At 41.7% G+C, this 16,617-nt stretch overlaps 1 protein-coding gene across 1 annotated transcript in view; it reads right to left on the bottom strand.

The window, feature by feature from the left end:
• ZNF292 (zinc finger protein 292) overlaps positions 1-15,924 on the bottom strand; it is a 66,003-nt gene extending 50,079 nt beyond the window's left edge. Inside the window, exon 1 of the mRNA XM_050950065.1 lies at positions 15,593-15,924. Within this exon, the coding sequence (XP_050806022.1) occupies positions 15,593-15,754 (162 nt within the window). The 5' untranslated portion in view covers positions 15,755-15,924. The remainder of the gene's footprint in view (positions 1-15,592) is intronic.
• Positions 15,925-16,617: the final 693 nt, after the last annotated feature.

The raw sequence follows: 16,617 nt of genomic DNA on the forward strand, positions 1-16,617 counted from the left end.
AAAAAAAAAAAAAAAAAAGCTGAAGCTCCACCTTTAACTCATACAGTAGTAAACTCCCGCCCCCCAAAAAACAAACAAACAAACAAACAAAAACACATACCTGCTGGTGCAGTTTCAAATAGATGAAACTATTAGGTCTTAACACTAAAAAGAAACAGTACAGCTTATTTATCTACTCCTGAATAAAGATACATTTTAACTCCAATAAAAAAGGGTTTCAACATTTTGTAACCAATACAATTTGTTTTCTCAGGGATGGTTCACACCACAGACAGCTTACATTGACCTAATTATGTCACTGTTTACACTACAGCCTTCCTCCTGCCAATGGTAGTGCCCTACTACACCAACAACTCCACCTCCATGAGAGGCATAAAAATTATCTTGGTGTAGTTAGGGCCACACACTGTCTGTGTAGACACTGTTTACTTACAATGGCTGTTGGATCTTGTCAATTTCATGTTAGGAGCCATGACAGTTTTATTTTTCGTAGTGTCTTTCATAAAAATCACAGAACACTTACGACTTGTGGAAGAAACTACAGGTAAAGACAGGGAAGCAAAGTCAATGAGAGTAATCATTAACTCCTCTCTCCTGACTCTTCCCAGAAAATAAAGAATAGCAGTTCTCTAGCTTTGTTTGATGGTAATCCTCATAAATCTGTCCACCTGCCCTAGTTACTGTGCATATTCACTAGCTAGATTTTCATTTCAACAGTTCCAGAAGATATAACAGCAGACTAATGGTCTAACTTCAAACATCTCAAAAAAGGAATTACAATTCTAAGGATTTGGTGATCTCATTTTGACGCCTGGCAACTACTTAAATCAGTCACAAAATAAATTATCTCCGCAGAAGAGACCCAAGATTGCTATGGCAGATATGTTCCATGTCATGACTGCGGTAACAGACAGTGGCATAAGGATGTTTGTGCAGATGCTATGCAACCAACCATCTGGCTCAAGAAAACGATTAATGCTCATGACGGTTATTAAACAATTCACAGCTAAAGTTTTAAATTCCATACAAAAGACTACACTGGAAACACTAAGGCTCTGATCCTAGAAATGCTTATACGTAGCTCAACCTGAAGCAGTGGGAAGAGTCTCATTCACATTCCTGTGTCTTACGTAGTTATATCATCTTTTTCTGTAAGAGACCATCCCACAACCATTAACATGTTTATCCTCACATCATCTCTTTATGGTGGTACTATTATCCTCATTTTTCAGATGGGGAACTAAGGCACAGGGAGACTAAAGGTATGTCTACACCTCAAATTAAAGTGCAATGGTAGCACAAGTAGGCTCACTGCACTAGTTTTAACATAGCTAGCACAGGTAAATATAGCAATAAAGACCTAGCAGCATGAGCTGACTCTGCAGTACAAGCTCATCAGGATAGGACTCTGGTTGCTAGCCCATGCTGCCACAGTTTCACTACTACAGTTATCCAAGCCAGCTAGATTAAAACGAGCACAGGTATGCCTATCTGCATTACAATTACAATTTAGTTTGCAGTGGAAACACCCTAAAAACTTGCCCATAGTCACATGGAACCTGTGGAAGAGCAGGAAACTGGGGTTTTGAAAGGGAATTTCAAACAGTATGGAAGCAGAAGTGGAAGAAAACAGTTTTGGCATCAGGGCTGCTGTCATTCCCAGAGCAAGGCATGTGAACTGGGGGGAATCATGGTAAAAGACAAAGATGACGAGAGGGAGGATTCAGTCTCTTGGTCTGTACACAGAAGGGAAGAGGCAAGATGTTAAATCTTCCCATTTACGGGAAAGTGAACTGGGGGACTGCTCTTTGAGCCAAACATTCTGGGTGGTTTGTGAGTTTAAAACACTTACTAGAAATGCGTGATACAGAAGGTTGATGGGTTTAAAAGAATTTCCAGTGTCTAGGTTGAGGCTGGGCAGGAATACAAGGCAGGAATTTTGGTTAAATCCCCCTTTCTGAACTTGAGTGTCACAGTACTTGTTTTTTGTACCATTCATCTCAGACATTGTTGAACAGAGTCATATTGCACACTCTATTATTACTTAGGTGATCCAATTAGAGTTACTTCATGAATCTAATCTTGCATGAAATAGGACAAAAATTTTTCTGCACCCTCAAGAATTAACTGTTCTAAGCAGCAATTTTTTAAAGCGCTGAGAACCTGCTTCCCTAAACCTGATAGTGTTGCAACATTCTTTCTGTTCAGAAATGAGTAGCTGAAATCACGCATTGTTAGACTTAGGTGCTTCTGATCTCCTTAACTTTCAGTATCTTTTTTCCTATCAGTTCAGTAGTGTTAACATATTGGTATCTTTATGCTTTGGAATTTGAACCCATACCACTCCAACTGGAGGGATCTCTCAAGTTTTCATCTCACTAGTCCAGTGGTCCCCAATCTTTTCCAGGTGGTGGACACCGAATGACAACCCACCGAGGACCGTGGCTGGCGAATAAGCATCCACCGAAATGCCCCGAGAAGTGGCAACGTCAAGAGGCGTCGCCGCCGAATGCGATTCCTCTTGATGACGCCACTTTTCAGCGGATGCTTGTCCGACAGCCAGTATGCAGGCGCACATAGATGCCTTGGCGCCTGCGGGCACTGCGTTGGGGACTCCTGCACTAGTCTTATTTCTTAATCTTCCCTTCTGGGGAGTTTGTAGCCAGCTGTTACAGTATTTCATTGATTTTTGAAATTCTACCTTGTTTCAGAAATATCTATTATGTTAAATTCATCCACTGCCAATCTTGAATTGGTTTGGTTGAACTGTCAGTTTTCTTGGATGTGTTCCTATTTTTGTTTAGCTCTACTCTAAAACCACGTTATTTTTCTGGAGTTTTCCCATGATCTGAACCTTCCCATCTAGCTCAGCTGCAATTTCTCCTCTATCCTTTACTAGAGGAAGAGACTTTGTATTAGACATCGAGAAATGATCCTTGTTTAACTACGAACTATAACCTATCAGGTTCCCCAACACCTACATTTAAATAATCTCCCCCAAAGCTTGTCAATTATCTGAATCTAGTTTATAACCTCTTCCATCAGCAAACGATTAAACCAATTGTTAGTAATGAACACGGTCCATTTATTAATGCATACAATAGGTAATAGAACCTTGATCTCTTGGGATCCAGGAGCCCTCTGTCCCTGACTCGCTCATATGTAGCTTAGGCAAAACACTTTCTCTGTGTCTCAATTCCTTCCTTTAAAAAGCAAATATATGGGACACAGGGATATTATTGTTATTTTGTATGCAACCGTCCATCAGTAGTTACAGTATGATGGTTGCATGGAAAGCATCACAAAAAAGGCATAATCTGAAGACAGTGAGGTTGTAAGGTAAGGTGTCACTAAAGGACATAATTGAGCCTGCAAACCTTTATTATGGTTGATGATGTACAAGATGGAAAGAGCCCAGCTTGAGGCTACAGTGTTGACAGTGAGATGACGACAATTTCTTAATCAGTAAGAATGAACATGGAACCACTTTGGTTTTTTTTTCTTTATTTGTAAAAAGAGATCACTTCTCAAGATAACAGCATACTTTAAAATCTCTGGCATATGGGAAGTTACATAGGGCATTTCAAAATTTTCCATGGAACATTCCCCCTTTTTCCCCTCTCCAAGATTATTTTGCTTCTCGTTAGCTCAACCCTGCACGTGCGCACACACACTTCTACTTGGCTGGCCTATGAGCTTGCATGGTGATACATTTCTTCTCTCCTCTTCCTGATGCTGCACTCTGTCATCACCAGATAACACAAAGCTTGTCTTCACACAGCACTGAGATCAGATACTGACCACAAGAACTGAGAAGCCTTAATCTCCTATTTTAATTTATTTCAATCGTTAGGTACACTAAATATATTTTTGAATTTGCCTACTTTTGGAAAGTAGTATACTTGTTTTAAGGTTTGTCTATTCATCATGCTCTCTTGATTCTCTCCATCATTTTGAAGCATAATGGATCAAAAGAGTCCTGTTTGATTCCATTCTTAGGTGACACTTTCCCCTCAAGCCCATATCATTCTTTTGGTGCTGCAAGTACTACAAAGTGATTTTTTACAAGAATACAACTGCTGTCTGCAACATAGAGGACAGACGTGTGAAGTGGAGGGGTGGGTTTCTGAAAAGTTGAATGAATGTGGAGTGCTGCCTGTCGCTGAAACATCTCACATAGGATAATTTTGTTCTAGTAAATCAAAGTTTTCATAATAGTAAATCCATTAGATCAACAATCAAAGACGACTTCATGCAGCCACACCTATTAGCAGTCATGGAAGCAGCTCTGCCAGAAGCTTTTGGCTTTAAATGAATCTTCCTATGAGGGCAAGAGACTGTGCAAAGCCCAGACTGACCAATTTAAATAATCAAGCAAGACTGACCATGAATGCTAACAAAGAAATGGTTCTCCCGACTGACAAATGTATTATAGCAAGGAATTGTCACACACACACACAGGGAATCCATCAAACCAGAAATATAACTTCTAGGACAGAGTTGTGGGGACAGAGAAGAGAATGTGATGAAATGAAGAGACTGCAGAATCTAGTAATGAGAACCTACATCCACAAACAAGATACAGAGTTGAAAATGCCTTAGAAAAGAAGTAGAGGAATCACAGAATTGTAGAACTGCAAGTGACCTTGAGAAGTCATGTAGTTCAGTCCCCTGCACTCAAGGCAGGGGTAAGTATTATCTAGATCACCCCTGATCAATGGTTGTCTAACTTGCTCTTAAAAATCTGCCATGATGGAGATTCCATAACCTCCTTAGGCAATTTATTGCCATGTTTAACCACCCTGACAGTTGGCAAGTTTTTCCTAATGTCCCATGTGAACTGCCCTTGCTGCAATTTAAGCCCATTGTTTCTTGTCCTAGCCTCAGAAGTTAAAGAGAACAATTTTTCCTCCCTTCTCCTTGTAGCAACATTCTATGTACTTGAAAACTTCTCATGGTCCCCATCCCAATCTTCTTTTTTCCTGACCGAACCATTATTTTCAATCTTCCTTCATACGTCATGTTTTCTAGACCTTTAATCATCTTTGGCTGCTCTCCTCTAGACTTTCTCCAATTGCCCACATCTTTCCTGAAATGTGGTGCCCTTAAATGGACACTAGGCTCCAGCTGAAGCCTAATCAGGGCAGCGTAGAGTGGAAGAACTTCTCGTGGCTTGCTTACGACACTCCGGCTAATACATTCCAGAATGATGTTTGTATTTTTTTGCAACAGTGTTACTCTTGGTTCGTATTTAGCTTGTGATCCACTATGACCTTCAGATACCTTTCTGCAGTACTCTTTCCTAGGCAGTCATTTCCCATTTTGTATGCGCGCAAGTGATTCTTCCTTCATAAGTGGAGTACTTTGCATTTGTCCTTACTGAATTTCATCCTATATACTTATTTCTCCTATATACTTATTTGTCCAGATCATTTTGAATTTTAATTCTATCCCCCAAAGCACTTGCAACCCCGCCCAGCTTGATATTGCCCACAAACTTTATAAGTGTACTCTCCATCAATGATTTAGATAATAGTATAAAGATACTGAAAAGAACCAGACCTAGAACTGATCTCTGCAGGACCTCATTCAATATGCCCTTCCAGCTTGACTGTTTCCAGAAAGTACTTACCAAGGGTTCTCATTTTCCCAACCACTTTTGCATCTATCTTATATTAGCTCCATCTAGGGCCGTGGCTATACTCAAAACTTGAAAGCACTGCTGCGGAGCGCTCCCACAGCAGCCCTTAGAAGTGCAAGTGAGCTCTCTCAGCGCTGCAGGTACTCCTCCTCCACGAGGGGATTAGCTTACAGCACTGGGAGCCCGGTTCCCAGTGCTAAGGCACTGTTTACACTGGCGCTTTACAGCGCTGTAACTTGCTGCGCTCAGGGGGGCGTTTTTCCACCCCCCTGAGCAAGAAAGTTGTCACGCTGTAATGCACCAGTGTAGCCATAGCCTTAGTTGCATTTCCCTAGTTTGTTTATGAGAAGGTCATGTGACACAGCATCAAAAACCATACTAAGGTCAAGGTATATCACATCCACCACTTACTCCCCATCCATCAGGCTTGTTACCCTGTCAAATAAAGCCATTAGGTTGGTTTGACACGATTTGTTCTTGACAAATCCATGATGACTGGTACTTATCACCTTATTATCTTCTAAGTGTTTGCAAACTGATTGCTTAACTATTTGCTGCATTATCTTTCCAGGTACTGAAGTTAAGCTGACTGGTTAGTATTTCCCCAGGTTGTTCTTATATCCTTTTTTAACAGTTTGGCACTATATTTGCCCTTTTCCAGTCCTCTGGAATCTCTCCAGTCTTCCATGACTTTTCAAAGATAACTGCTAATGGCTCAGCTATCTCCTCAGTAAACTCCTTGAGCATCCCAGGATGTATTTCATCAGACCCTATTTACTTGAAGACATCTAACTTGTCTAAGTAATTTTTAACTTGTTCTTGCTCTATTTTAGCCTCTGATCCTATACCTCATTTTCACTGGCATTCACTATGTTAGACATATAATTGCTATAAACTTTTTTTGGTGAAAACAAACAAAAAGGTCATTATCCAAATTCTCTGCCCATTTACCACACAGTGCTCTATTTTCTTTGCCCATGAAGCTGAAATTGAACTTGAGTAAGATTGCAGTAGCAAATTTTACCTGATTTCCTGTATGCCCCAATAACAATGGCTCAGACCAATCTTAATAGGATAGCATTGTGTCTTGTCTTTTTACTTTTGTGTATATGCTGCAAATATATGTTTCTAAATGCTTCTGTTCTTCCAAGTAATGTCTGATAATTAAGGCTGTCAATTAATCGCAGTTAACCCACACGATTAACTCAAAAAATTAATTGTGATTAAAACTGCAATTGACACTGTTAAACAATAGAATACCAATTGAAATTAAATATTTTGGGGGTTTATTTATTTATTTATTTTTACATTTTCATATATATTGTATTCTGTGTTGTAACTGAAACCAAAGTGTACAGTAACTCCTCACTTAAAGTTGCCCTGGTTAATGCTGTTTCGTTGTGTTGCTGATCAATTAGGGAACATACTCGTTTAAAGTAGCGCAATGCTCCCTGATAACGTTGTTTGGCAGCTGCTTGCTTTGTTCACTGCTTGCAGGAAGAGCAGCCCGTTGGAGCTAGCTGGTGGGGGCTTGGAACTAGGGTGGACCGACAGCTCCCCACTCCCTTAAGTTCTCTGAGAGTGGGTGACTAACGTCAGGGTGTTCCCCCGCCACTCCTGCACCCCACTTATTCCATCTCCATGGGGTGGGACAACAGGGCTCAGGACAGAGGGAGCTTCCTGGGAGCAGCTACTGTCTCAACTTGCTGATCTACTTAACAAGGCAGTGTACTTAGAGTGGGGTCAGCATACTTAAAGCGGCAATGTGTATCTCTCTCTCTCTCACACAGGGTATGTGTCTCTGTCTGCCATGCTATCTCCCCTCCCTCCCTTCGTGCTGCCTTGTAGAGTATGAGGCTACATTAACAACGTGTTACCCTTAAGGGCTCAGCCAAAAACTAGATCATTTAGCAGCAAGGCATTCCCTGGGAAATATCCCACCCTCTGACTTCACCACCTCAACCAAGCTTCACAGTCATCATCGCTGTGTACAATAGTAAATATTGAGTGTGTATACTGCTTTACGGGAGATAATGCTCCCCACATATTTACAATGTCCCCTGAAAGTGAGAACAGGCATTTGCATGGCACTTCTGTAGCCGGCATTGCAAGGTATTTATGTGCCAGATATGCACTTGATCTGAGCTCATGTATTTCCCTTCATGCTTCAGCCACCATTCCAGAGGACATGCTTCCATACTGATGATGCTCATTTAATGCTTTTTTTTTTTTTAAATTACATTAGTCACTGAACTCCTTGGGGGAGAACTGCATGTGTTCTTGCTGTTTTACCCGCATTTTGCAATGTATTTCATGTGTTGATCTGCACTGCTTTGGATGGTTATTGAGCAGAATCCATCATCAGCATAGATGCTTGTCCCCTGGAATGGTAGTTGAAGCATGAATGGACATCTGAATCTTTAGCACATCTGGCACGTAAATATCTTGCGATGCAGGCTACGAAAGTGCCATGCAAATGCCTGTCCTCACTTTCAGGGGACACTGTAAATAAGTGGGCAGCATTATTTCCCATAAATGTAAAAAAACTTGTTTTTCTGAGCAACTGGCTGAAGAAGTAGGACTGACTGGACTTGCAGACTAAAATTTTAGATAGTTTTATTTTTGAATGCAGTTTTTTTTTAAACAATTCTACATTTGTAAGTTCTACTTTCATGACAGAGATTGCACTACAGTACTTGTATTAGGTGAACTGAAAAATATTATTCTTTTGTTTAACAGTGCAAGTACTTGTAATTAAAAATATAAAGTGAGCACTGTACACTTTGTATTCTGTGTTGTAATTGAAATCAATATATTTGAAAAGATAGAAAAACCAAAAAATATTTAATATTGGTATTCTACTATTAACAGTGCGATTAAACGCAATTAATTTTTTTAATCGTGCAATTGCAATTATTTTTTCAATTGCTTGACAGCCCTACTGATCATTCCTCTCACATCTAGGCAATGTATTTTGAACACTAGGGTCAGAGAATTTCAGAAATAAAGGTGTTAAGGAGATGTCTTTGTTAATGTGATAAGGGAAGAAAACCTGAAGAGTTCTGGTACAGTCTGACCACTTTGTGAGGAAACAAAAAGCCACATAATGGTTCTTTGATGGACAGTGTATAACAAACTACTCTTAACATATGATGGCCAAAAACGTAACAGGAAAATGGTAGACATTGGTTCAAAGGTTGGTTCATATGACCTACACTAAAGTCAAGTTTTAGCTGCTAACTAGGACTTTAGTTTGCAGATGGAGTTTGACCACTGCTTTAGGCTATGTCTACATTAGAGACCTTACAGCAACACAACTATGCCACTGAAAAGTCTCCCATATAGCCACTCTATGATGATGGGAGAGAGCTCTCCCATCAGCATAATTAAACCACCCCCCACACCTCTGACCGACAAAAGTTTTAACAGCAAAAGAGCTAGTATAGACATAGCTTATGTGAAGCTGATGACATGAGGATGTGATGCTAGGGTACCCTTCTTTCCAGGGAGCTTAGGAGTCCTATGAGCTGTTCTGTAACCATGCAAGGAGCTTATACAGAAGTCTTTAACAAAAAACTGTCAAAGAAGTTGCAGCATAGTTTGAGAAATTAGCCCATGCTTGCAGCAACATTTCTGAAGGTAAGCCGTATTCTTATGGAATGAGAAAAGTCTACAAATTCTAAATTTTGGAAAGTTAAGGATCTTTGATTCTAGTCTGAATTTCATAGGATTCCTGCATCTGATCGGATCTTGAGTCAGAATCCTGTCAAGAATGTAGAATCCAAGGAAGCAAGCTGACATCTTTAAGAGTCAGACGAACAAAAAGCTTACAAGGCATTGTCACAGAAATATTCTGATCCCATCCAGCTTGATTTTTTAGGCTACCTGATCAGGGAGGGGGAAGGAATGCACTAAGTGGTCACAACATTTAAATGACAATGTACATTTTCCATGCTTTCTTTTCCCATAATCTGACATTTAAATATCTGGTTTTTATTGCTGATTGAACAAACTGATCTGTGCTCATTTGCTGATTCTCTTCCCACTCTTGAGGGAAAATGTATGTTGACTGCCACCGGACTGAAATGTTGAGTTTGCCCTATATGTAAGCAGCTATTATTTATTTGTATTACAATGGTGCTCAGAAGTTCCAATCCAAATCAGGGCCCCCGTGTGCTAGATACTGTATAAAACACAGTCTTTACCCAAAGAATTTACAGTTTACCAAGAACATTCGTTGTTTAGCCCATTTTCAGAGAGAGAGTTTTTGTTTCAAGATCTGTGCTTTGAGTATCCTACCTCAACTTCAATTTATGTAGACTATTGTTGTCCAACTGTCTCACCTTCTTGAGTTTTCAATTAGTTTAACCAAAGATATTGTTTTCCCAGGTAACTCCCAGATCACTTTCATCCTCCTTTCTGAGGCAGACCATTTCCCCAAATAGGTTTGTGTGGGCTATCTGTGCTCCCCAGTCTGTCACACAGGCATCCATGAATGTTTACACCACTGATGCCAGTCTGAGGAATCGTGATGTTATAATATATGGACTCCTACAGGTGATCCCAGTTTCACAGAAGCAATGCTTGGACGTTTCATACAGAATTGGAGCTCTGGATTCTCCCCCACCCAAGAAAGAACGGTGCTGCAGAACTGAACTTTGTTTGTACGGAGAGACAGAATACTGAAGAGGATGGGAAGAGAATGCTATCAGTTGGACATTGGGCACTAGCCAAAAAGGTTATTTGGATTGTTCTGGCCCAGATGTGAAATGTTATTTTAGTCTGTTCCCTGTGGATAAGTTTGCAAATAACTGGAAAACAATGCCAGTAAGCCACACAAAATCTACCTGGCACAAGCAAGATCAGATAGAGGTCAAGTGCAAATCTTGTCTTAGTATGGTATAGCATATTTTGATAAATGTATAGCTTACATAAGGAATGTATGGATAAACTATTAGGTATAGCAAAACTTGAGGATACTTTTTGTGAATGCTGACATATATATTTGAATAACAATTTGCTATTAAGGGCAGAAACAGATTTGATAGCATAATGGAAAGACATTAAAGTATGATTAGAATAGCAAGTTAACTGGGGTCTTTTTTAGTTATGGTCAGCAGCATGTTCTTACTTAACAAAACTTGTGTGTGTGTGTTTTCCAAGTCACATTTGCTTACTTTAATAAATAAAGTCTTTATTACTAATAATATTGTAGTACTGCCCAGTGGTCCCAATCAGGGACCATTTCCAAAGGAATATGTTAAACATTATTGTTAGTGTGAACAAGGCCAGTAATATTTAAGGTCATGCTAGCTGGCTGTGGTTAACCCTAACCAGCTAACGTGTTTCTAACATGATGCATTTTCCCAATATAACCAATATCTAACTTAGATTTCTAAATTCTTGGGACAGGGATACTCTGTTATGGGTTTCCACAGTACCTAGCACAGTGGGTTCCCAGTCCCTGACTGAGACCTCGAGGCACAACTGTTGTCTACTAATATCTAAAGTTATTGTTTTTAAAGCAAGCAGATATGACTCAAAATATGCAGAGGGAGCAGGTATGTTGGAAAAGCTCATTATATTAACAGATCTTTTTCTGACTAACTATACTTAAAAAAACCTTATTCACTGGCTCTTCTAATCCTACTTTAATGATTTTGCAACTATGCTATCAACGCTAGGGAGCCTCTCAGGGTAATCACAACTAGCTAACTTAAAAAAACAAACAAACAAACCACTGTTCTCATCCACACTAAAGAGAAATCATGTTTAGCATTTTACTAGCTATATGCTTTTTGTTAATGTTTTCTAAAAATGCATTTTCCCAGTATAAACAAAGCCACTGTGACAAGATACAACAGGCAGACGGGATAAAAAGATGTGGGTATGCAGCAAGTTTTCAGAAACTGACTATACACAATTTAGCTCCCTATTTGCCGAACTGTTAACAAGCTGGCAATGTTCTGTAGGCAGCGCAGCAGAAGAGACTCTTACAAGAGATCTGAAGGAGCTTTATATCACACAAAAGGGGCAACATAGGAGAAATAAGGTGTAGGAGAAGTGGACTAGTTGGTAAGATTAAGGCTGGCTATTAGTAGAGTGAAGGCAATAAAAAGCCTGATAGGTAGAGTGGAGCTAAACAGCAAAGGACATTAAAAGTAAGGACAAGAAATTTATATCTGATGCAGTAGGAAGAAATCAGCAGATGGATGAGGGGAGGAAGTTGGAAGAGAGAATATGGCAGCCCTATTTTCAACTGACCTAATGGATGCAAGGTTACAGTAGTCAATGCCTAAGAGGAGGAGATTATAGTAGTTAATATGCAATATGTTAAGGGTCTGTCTTACAGTTCTGGCAGACTGGTCAGTGCTGTATTGGCTCTACACCGTTACAGGAGAGCGAGTTGATTTTTTTTTTTTAAACTAAATATCAAAATTATCAAATTAAAGTTTTAAAATATTAATCAGTGGCAAAGAGGACAGTTTCTCTGGAGAGTTGTCCATTCTAAGCCATCAATTACTGCAGAATCTTTGTTTTCATTAAAAAAAATTAAAGTTTCTTGACACTGAAGATAACCTTCAAAAATGTGAACCAACACAGATCTGTCTTCCTGAGTCTGCATACAGATCACTCTACTGCCTCTGCTGCTGGTCACAGCTTTACCAAACTGCCTGAGTAGTCTGCTTAGTGTAAGTGACAAGGGACTAGTCACTTTTACTGCTAATATTCAGACCCTGCAAGCAGCAGTGAGAGGACAAGATCTTGTCAGTATAACTTTCCTGGTGCTTGTGAAGTGTATGACCAGCAACAGAAGCATGCACTGTAGCTGGAAGTAGATCCAACTAGAGGATAAAATAAGCATATTTATATGGATGAAAACATCTACAGTTTCATTTCATAAAAAGAGCATAAGTCAGCCTCTAATTGTCAAAGATCAAAAAATCTTCCCCATAGCCTGGTTGTTCCATACGTTTTCTTACACCTTCTTCTAAATAACCTGGCACTGACTACTGCCAGGCCCATGATATTAGACTAGAAGGACCACTGGCCTGATGTGATATGGCAATTCCTATGTTCCTAAAAGGAGAAGCTGGAGAAGTAGAAACAGCTTTCCTATCCACCAACCCACAGGCTCAGAGAGAGATGCTTGAGGGGCTTTAAATTTAAACAACCATTAGCCAGAGACAGACATGAAAGATGGAGCCTGCGAGCCATAGGCAGAGGCAGCAACTTGGTAGGTACCCCAGTACACCTACCTCTTCTCAGAAACTGTAGTTACAGTTGGACTTCCACATGTAACAGCCTGTTGAGACTAGGCCTCTTGCTATTAGGTTTAGTTCTTAGAAAGCAAGTACCTAGTCTGTCTTTCAAGTCCATTACTAAATCTTAATTTCAGTATCTTTGTTCAGAAGCCAAAGAAATATAGCATGTCTTTTAGACACTGAGTTGCAATTAAGAAAGTCACTTAACATGCAATCTGAACAAATGTTGATATGGAATCAATGAGAATAAAACTGAATCCCATTACACCAGCTATACAGCGATAGTATAAAGCAACTGCACTTTTCTGGGAACTATGCAGAATAATAAGGTACAGCCTAATATCCCACAAATGTTTTTCTAAGAATGATTAAAACATGTGAAGTGTATGCAACAATGAAAATTGAATACACAAAAATGTTTACCTTACACGTATAATGAAAACTGTATGAAACTACAACAAAATTGAATTTATACTTTGTTTCACTCTTATAGGATAAGTAAAAACTCTGAAATAAAGCTATCCTATTTTTTCCGGGTACAAGCAAATGTATTTTTAAGACTCACAATACATAGCTGAAGGGTGTATACCAGAATGGAATTTTCAAATCAGCTAAGGGATCAGTTAATCCACTTCTACTGAAGTTAACACAACTAGAGCAGCTAAATCCCTTATTCAGCTTGGAACCTCAGAATTTACTGATGAATTAAAGCACATTTTATAGCTACACTTTACTCCAAGAAGCATAAAGGTACATTTATTTCTCAACTGGTGTTCTAACACCTACAATTTCTTAAGCTTGATATAGTTCATCACAATTAGTGCTACCCGCCTCATAAAGACTGACATTATCTACACATTTGTTCAACTCTGCCTAGTTGTTCCAATTCAACTATCGCTCTCTAACAAAACAGAACAAAAGTTTTCATATTATAGTTTTTAATCGTGACATTCTCTTGCATTTTCCACGCACAGTTAATTGTACTGTGATAGCCAAAACATTTCTTCAGCACTGCTTTTCAGACTTTGCATAGAATTAAGGTTGCAAGTTTTGAATATGCTGTAAAATTTTCTAATTTTTTTGCATATATAAATAACCAACTGTCTTTAAAAATCAAGGCAGAAGTTATCTTTGAAGTATCACTAAAAATATGGATTCCATGGGGAGACTTGCAGTGATGCAGATTTTCTACAACAGCATTAACAACCACTGTCACCGAATGCATATAGCCAAACTTACTATTTGAACCATAACCATTAATATGAAGTAACTCCACAACAGAGAGCACTACACATTTAGGCATCAGCAGGATTGTGGGCACTACATGTTTAGGGTTCAACAGTAGATAAAGAGATGAGAAATGTATTGCTTAGATACTGAAAAGCTATGTTACAGATTTAAAAAAAAAAATCTGTTTCGTTGGCACTTGCAAAGACTTCAGCATCTTCAAATTTAGTTGTTTAAAGTAACATTGAATCATAGTGCTTTTCACTCACTGGCATTATGAATCTGATCCATGCCCTCCGTGGGGCCATCACAACTGATGCAACCTTTTAGTAGTAGGCGCAGTTAACTTTAAAATGTATCTCTATTTTTCAGTGATAGCTGATACTAATATGTTAAAAGGAGTAGGGAAAAAAGCAAAGAAAACGTGGAATTTTTGCAGGGCAGGGGAGACCTAGAGTTTAGAAATTCACACACACTACAGTGGATGGGGCTGTGTATGTAAAAAACTCTCACTGGAACTGGAAGTTCTTTATCCTACAAGAATTCTGCAGACAAGCATTTTTTGTAGGTTTCTGGTGCCTATCAGTTTAAGAACATTTTATAGTTTAGCTGAACAAATATTTTTACTCTTTAGCAGAGAAGGGAAAGAAGAAAAGTGAATTATTCAGTATGATTTACACAGTATCTTACAGGAGACAGGGGACTATTATAACTGTAAAGTTAAACCACGGAAAAGGCTTTTCCTGCACCAATTAGATAGCGATGGTAATAGTGACAACAGGGCGCCGACAGTGCCCCAGCCCGTCACTGCAAAGTGAGTCCGTTGGGCGTGAGGAAGCAGGGGAGCAGCGCAGCCCCCACGCCTCACAGAAGGCCGAGCGCACCCTTCTCCCCCGGGCGAGGCAGACCCAACGGCGGCGGACAACAACGGAAGCCCCAGGGCGGTGCCGGACTCTCAGCACGGGCGCCCCGCACTCCGCAGCGCGCGCGGAGTGTAAACAGGGCCGCGGAACGGAATCTCAGCTCCTCCCCCAGGCTCGCGAGCCCTGCCGGGGGGAGGGGAGGCCCTCGCCGCCCTGCTCCCAGGGCCTCTAGCGCCGCCGCCAGGAACAAAGGCCCTGCAGACCCGAGGCGACACCAGCCCGCAAAGCACAACAAAGGGGCCCAGAGACCGCGAGACACGGGCGGGCGGGCGAGGGGAGGGATTAAGGGCCAGGAGCAGCTCCCACTGCGGGGGGCGGGCCGCCTAATCCGAGCCTACAATGAGCAGCAGCCTCCCCGCTGCACCACGGCCCCGGCTGGCGCGGGCCGGGGCCAACTCCGAGCGGGAGTAACCGCCGCCGAGCCGCTGCCTCCTCCCGCGCGCGGCGGGGGCGGCGCTGCTCCCGCCCCCAGCTCGCGCTCTCTCTCCACACACACACACACACACGGGGGGGGAGAGGGCGGGAGGCGGCCTGACCTGGCACAGCTGCTGACAGTACTCGGTGGCCGCCTCCACGGCCGGCTCCGCGCTCTCCCGGAGCCCGCTCTCCAGCTCCAGCAGCCGCTCCCGCAGGCGCTGCAGCTCCAGGAGGCCGCCGCCGAGGTTACCGCTCTCCTGCTCGGCCTCCTCATCCGCCATCTTCGCACCCCGCTCCGTCGCGTACGCAACCCCCCTCCCTCGCCCCCGTCCTTCGCCGCGCGGGTCACGTGATTACACAATGCCACGTTCCGGGGAGGGGTCACGTGCGGAGGAGAGGCAGGAGCGCGCGCTCCCTCTCCCGCCGCCGAAGGCCGTGGTGGGAGGAGTGGCCGCTGTGTCACATGACGCTATGGCGCGCGCCCATGGGACAGGAGCTGCGTCGCCGCCACGTGATCCTTCTCGGATGGCTTTTTGGCGGCAAATAAAGAAGACGAAGCTTAGGCCTGTCTAGTTGCCTTTGCAGTGCCTTGGGTCACGTGACGTGCTGGTGGGCAGGCGAGGAAGGAGCCTGGCGCTGATCTAGGCTGCTGCGGAGCCTCCCATTTCAGAGCAGCTTGGCTTAGAGGCCCGGGTCAGAATGGCCAGGAAACCTCAGTGCCATTCTTGGCACCACTGCCACGTGGGAGGCATAAAACAAATGAAGCTGGACTCAAGGACTCCCTGAGTCTGAACAGCTGCCTCCCCCCCAGTCTCCACAGTGAGGGGTAGGAAAGGGAGACTGATAAGATTTCTTCGCAGTCTGTCAAGACAGCCCCCATATGTCTATTCTTCCTTTGTTTTAGGCTCCTCAATAACCAATTTCTTTGCAGTCTCCCTAAACAGACTTCATCAGAGTCTTTCTATTCTATTCTGCTACTTATGCCGTCTTCACCAGTGTGGTAACTGGGCACCTTCTGAACAGCGCTGGGTGACATGACTAACTTTTGTTATGTGTGACTCTCTGTCCCTGGGGGAGAATTTTGTGGGTTTATTTAAAATATTTTTTATTTATCTAGTTTATCACTGCTGTGCTATACGTGTTT

Source organism: Gopherus flavomarginatus, chromosome 4 (genome assembly GCF_025201925.1).
Source record: "Gopherus flavomarginatus isolate rGopFla2 chromosome 4, rGopFla2.mat.asm, whole genome shotgun sequence".
NCBI lineage: Eukaryota > Metazoa > Chordata > Testudines > Testudinidae > Gopherus > Gopherus flavomarginatus.